We start from the raw sequence: 5,658 nt of genomic DNA on the forward strand, positions 1-5,658 counted from the left end.
CCAGGACTGAGAAGACAAGTATCAAGTAAGACTACTACTGAGCATAAGCAAGCCTACGTCACTTCAAGACATATGACTGTGAAAAGCAAGTTGAGGAAAGACTCACACATGCAGATAGTCAAGTCAGAAGATGAAATCTCAACCTATATTGCTTATTTTCAAATGCCACATGTGATCACTCAAACATACAAACTCCTATTGACTTTCTTAAGTGAACAAAATTTTGGGAACTCAAAGCCTTTGTAAACAAAACAGCAAGTTGACTTTCAAATGCAACATGGGATAAGAATATAAGTTTAGACTCAACTAACTCACGAAGGAAGTGGTGGCGGTATCAATGTGCTTGGTACGAGAATGTTGGATAGGGTTTTTGGAGAGATTGATGGCACTGGTATTTTCACAATAGATGGTCAGGGTGTCAAGACACAGGCCATAATCAGGCAACATTTGTTTCATCCAAAGAAGTTGAGTGCAACAACTTTCTGCCACTATGTACTCCGCTTTAGCAGTGGAAAGCGAGATGGAGTTTTGCTTTTTGTTGTGCCAAGAGACCAGGTTGTTCCCCACATAAAAACACCCACCTAAAGTGCTTTCCGATCATCAAGGTTACCTACCCAATCTGAGTCACTAAATCCCACCGAAGAAAGATTAGTATCACAAGAGTACCAAAGACCAAAGTCAGTGGTATCAGCTAGGTATTTTAGAATTCTTTTTACAGCATTTAGATGCAGTTCAGTGGGGGCAGGTTAATATCTAGCACAAACCCCAACACTGAAACAAATATCAGGACAACTAGCAGTAATGTAGAGTAAACTGCCTATCATACTTCTATACAGTGTTGCATCAACTTTTTTACCTGTTTTGTCTTTGATTAATTTGGCAGTGGTGCCCATAGGAGTGCGAGCATGTTTTGCATTTTCTAAACCAAACGTTTTTAGCATATTTTTGGCATATTTAGATTGAGACAATAAAATGCCATTATCTAGTTGTTTGATTTGTAAACCAAGAATGTAACTTAGTTCACCAACCATGCTCATTTCAAATTCCTTTGTCATTAGTTGAACAAAGTAGTGAGTGTGTGCCTCACAAGTGGATCCAAAAACTATGTCATCTACATAGATTTGGGCAGAAACAATACCGGGATTCAGAGGTTAAATAAACAAAGTTTGATCAGCATTACCTCTAGTATACCCATTATCAAGCAAGTAAGATGTAAGACGATCATACCATGCCCGAGGGGCTTGCTTAAGCCCATACAATGCCTTATTCAGTTTGTAGACATGATCTCCATGATGAGGATCCTCAAATCTAGGAGGTTGCGACACATAAGCCTCTTCCACAAGGATGCCATTCAAGAAAGCACTCTTGACATCCATTTGATACAACTTGAACTTCATGTAACACGCCACAACCAACAAGAGTCTTACGGATTCCAATCTAGCCACCGGAGCAAATGTTTCCTCAAAGTCTACTCCCTCAATCTGAGTATACCCTTGAACAACTAAACTAGCCTTGTTGCGCACCACATTTCTCACTTCATCAGTCTTATTTCTGAATATCCACTTAGTGCCAATGATGTTAGCACCCAAAGGACGAGAAACAAGATTCCATACTTCATTCTCTCAAATTGATGAAGTTCATCTTGCATGGAAGATATCCAGTTCTCATCTTTAAGGGCGTCCTTAACTGATTTAGGCTCCATTGAAGAAAGATAACAAGCATTAGCAATTCGTTTGCTAGTTTCTTTCTAGTCACCATCACCTCATTTGGATTGCCTACAATGGATGATAGAGGATGAACTTTGGGTATCCATGTGGGTGGTCCCTTCTTCTGATGAATTTTTAAATCAAAGGAAGCAATATTTTCTGGAATGGAAGACACATCAAAAGCCTCAGAAGTTTCAATGGTAGCATCATTCGCCTCAATTTTAGATCCACTTGGTTCATCTGTAGTTCGTGATGCAACAGGCAGAATGGATGTGTCAACAAGAGTGTGGATTTCTTCTTCTTTTGAGTAACTAGAAAAGTCTTCTAAGTCACTAAACACAACATTGATGGATTCCATGACAGCTTGGGTTCTCATGTTGTATATTCTGTAGGCACGACTGTTTGTAGAGTACCCCAAAAACACTCCTTCATCACTCTTGGTATCAAACTTACCAAGATTTTCTCTATCATTGAGAATGAAGCACTTGCAACCAAACACATGAAGATAAGCCAAATTTGGTGTTCTGCCTTTCCACAACTCATAAGAGGTTTGTTTAGTACCAGGACGAAGATGCACTCTATTGCTAATGTAACAAGTTGTATTCACCGCTTCAGCCCAAAGTCTCTTGGATAATTTCTTGGCATTTAACATAACCCGAGCCATCTCTTGAAGAGTCCGATTTTTCCTTTCCACAACCCCATTCTGCTGAGGAGTTTTCGGCGCTGAGAACTCATGAGCTATCCCTTCTTGGTTTCCAAAATCAGCAAAGATGTTGTTCTCAAATTCCTTGCCATGGTCACTTCTAAGACGAATCACTTTCTTAACCTTTTCACCCTTTTCAGCTTGCAAAGAGAGGCACAGTCCCTTGAAATTTTCAAAAGAGTCAAATTTTTCTCTAAGAAATCTAACCCAAGAGAATCTAGTGTAATCATCCACGCACACCATAACATATCTTTTGCCACTTAGACTTTCTGTTTGCATAGGACCCATCAAATCAACATGAAGTAGCTCTAAAGCTTGGGAAGTAACTAGAAATTTCAAGGGAGGATGACTACTTTGACTTGTTTACTAAGTTGACAAGGACCACACACTTTGTCTTTCAAAGGAGCCAAGTTTGGAACACCTCTAACACTTTTAATTTCACAAGTTTACCGAGATCTCTATAATTCAGATGACCAAACTTGTAGTGCCACTGTTCAGTTTCATCCGTCTTTGCCTCATTGCACACTAAGTTGGTTCTCAAGAGATAACACTTGTCATTAGATCTAATCCTTGTTAAGACATGGATTCCAGATGTTGAAACAACAGTACAGTCAGTCTTGGAGAAAAGAACCATGCACCCTTCGTCACAAATTTGACTAACACTTATCAAGTTAGCCTTCAAACCTTCAACATAGAGTACATTTTCCAGAGGAGGTAAACCATGTAGATGCAACTTCCCTCTTCCCATGATTCGACCTTTGCTCCCATCACCAAAGGTGACATATCCCTCAACATAAGACAAAATATTAGTGAGAAGATGCTTGTTTCCGGTCATGTGGCGAGAACACCCGTTGTCAAAGTACCACTGGTCACTGTTACAAGCCAGTAGAGAAGTATGAACCACAAGAGCCTTAGTATGAGCATTTTTCGGTCTCCACTGTTTTCTTCCAACAAGAGAGACTTGAGCCTTATCTTTACAGATGTTTATAAGACGAGACAAGTAAAAAATTCAACTTGTAACATCTTGGACAAATATGACGCTTTTTTCCACAGAAATGGCATATAGGAATAAATTTTGTTGTGGCTGGAGAATTTTTAGAAGTAGCAACAAATGAAGGGCTAATGGGAGGCACTTTTTGAGATGAACTTGGGATATCTTTCTTTTTGATAGCCAATGGTTGATTGAAACCAACTCCATGTTTCTCTCTAGCAAACTGACCAATTCCCATCATGTTGTCAAATAAATCTTGACCAACAGTGTATGTCTCAATGGTTTTATTAGCATAGTCTAGCTTTTCTTGCATTTCTTCTAGAGCAACCCTCTTCTCTTCAATGTCCAAAGTAAGAAAATCAACTTTTCCTAACAAGTTTCTCCTTTCTTCTTCAAGTTCTCCCACTTTAATCTCCAGACTTTTAGCTTTCTTTATCACGCTAACCCATTGATTGTACATTTGTTCATAGGCAGTTTGCTGGTCCAAGTCATCCTCATCACTACACACTCCATCTGAGTCAGTGTCTGAACATGGTGTTTCTGATGTCTTAACAGTGAAAGCAACAAAGTTTTCTTCCAAATCTGAACTATCCTCTTCTGCAGCTTTTTGATCCTCTTCACTATCACTCTAGGTTGCTGCCAGAGCTCTCCCCTTTTTCTTCAAAGTGTTTGCACACTCAGCCTGTATATGCCCAAAGCCTTCACACTCACGACATTGAATACCCTTTGGATTTCTCTTTTTCTCCCATATGAGTAGTCTTTCGAGGAAAATTAGGTGGTTTTCTTGAGTTTTCTCCTTTGAAATCATTGCTGCCTTTTTTCATATTGTTCCTCAAAAACTTAGCATAGTTTTTTGCGAGCAGTGCAACCTTCTCCTCATCTAAATTCTCAAGAGAATCTCCCACAAAAAGATTTTCGGTAACTTTGTGAGATAAAGCAACTCCACTAGAAACCCTTTTTTCTTTCTTTTCTTTGGACCACCTTTTCATGGTGAGTTCATAGTTCTGCAGAGATCCAATCAGCTCATCCAAATCAAGGGTATCAACATCATGGCATTCCTCAATGGAAGTAACTTTTGACTTGAACTTTCTAGGGAGAGCTCCGAGCACCATTCTTACAAGCTTGGAGTCCGCATAAGTTTCACCTAGAGCAAAAGATTCATTAGTAATATCACATAATCTAGCATGAAATTCAGTGACAGACTCATCATCTCTCATAGCTAAATTTTCAAATTCCGTAGTGAGAGATCTCAATCTAGATTTTTTGACATTTTTTGTTCCTTCATTTTTAGTTTGTAGCTTATCCCATGCATCCTTGGCTATGTCACAATTTGCTATAGCCTTCATTTGACTCGCGAAAACTGCATTAAATATAGCATGAACTCCTTTAGAGTTCCAATTAGCCTTTTCAATCTCATCCGTAGTCTATTCCGACACGGGCCTTTGTTTAGTGTCCTCACAATCCTTGATGGTAGGTGGAGTCCAGCTATCAACCACGGCACTAAACACGCTCATCCATAGCTTTGAGAAAAGCTCTCATTCGAGCTTTCCACAAGCATAGTTGCTTCCATCAAGCATGGGAGGTCTAGTAGTAGACCCGCCTTCTTTGAAGCAATCCATCAATACAAACACAGCAGCAAAAAAACACCAAGAAAATGCAGAACACAGTAGCAAACATAACACACTCACACAGCCCCTAAGGAACCAACTCACACGATAACTAGAGTAGAAGCAAATAAACTAAAGACAAGCAAGGATCAATACACAAGCTCTAGTACCAATTGAAAGTTAGTTAACTACTACTACTCAGCAAATTTTTCAATCAATTTATCAAATTAAAATCATATTTGAAAAGTAATCAAGTGCAAAAGTAATGAAAATGACACAATCATTTTTACATAGTTCAGCCATGATTTCTCACAACCTACTCCATGGGACCTAGTCCAGAGGTGAAGCAAATTCACTAAAATAATCAGAGTTATTACAAATACAAACAACAAAACGCAAATTAAAACTCCCTTCTAATTTGGTTTACAATCAACAAACAACTCCCTATTTTGCGAAAGTCTTCAAGAAACCAGTCTCCCAGTGGTTTTGAACGTTGCTAGACTCCCTCCAGCTACTGTTGAAGCTCCTCTTGAGACTTATCTTGAAATCCCTTCAAGGTTTACACCAGAAAACTTGAGATAAATGGTGATGAATCACCAAAACGACATGGGCAATGAACAATGAAGCATCAAGAGCTTCAGACCTTTTACG

The 5,658-nt window shown here is 39.1% G+C and overlaps 1 protein-coding gene across 1 annotated transcript; it reads right to left on the reverse strand.

Annotated features, from left to right (window-relative positions):
- Nucleotides 1–746: 746 nt before the first annotated feature.
- On the reverse strand, nucleotides 747–4,746 carry LOC133814190 (uncharacterized). Its single transcript, XM_062247185.1, has 7 exons — nucleotides 4,124–4,746; nucleotides 3,431–4,020; nucleotides 2,860–3,381; nucleotides 1,762–2,678; nucleotides 1,614–1,696; nucleotides 1,181–1,551; nucleotides 747–1,111 (listed from the first exon to the last, which is right to left on the reverse strand). Exons 1-7 carry the CDS (start codon nucleotides 4,744–4,746, stop codon nucleotides 747–749), a joined length of 3,471 nt encoding a protein of 1,156 aa, XP_062103169.1.
- Nucleotides 4,747–5,658: the final 912 nt, after the last annotated feature.

Source organism: Humulus lupulus, chromosome 2 (assembly GCF_963169125.1).
Source record: "Humulus lupulus chromosome 2, drHumLupu1.1, whole genome shotgun sequence".
NCBI lineage: Eukaryota > Viridiplantae > Streptophyta > Magnoliopsida > Rosales > Cannabaceae > Humulus > Humulus lupulus.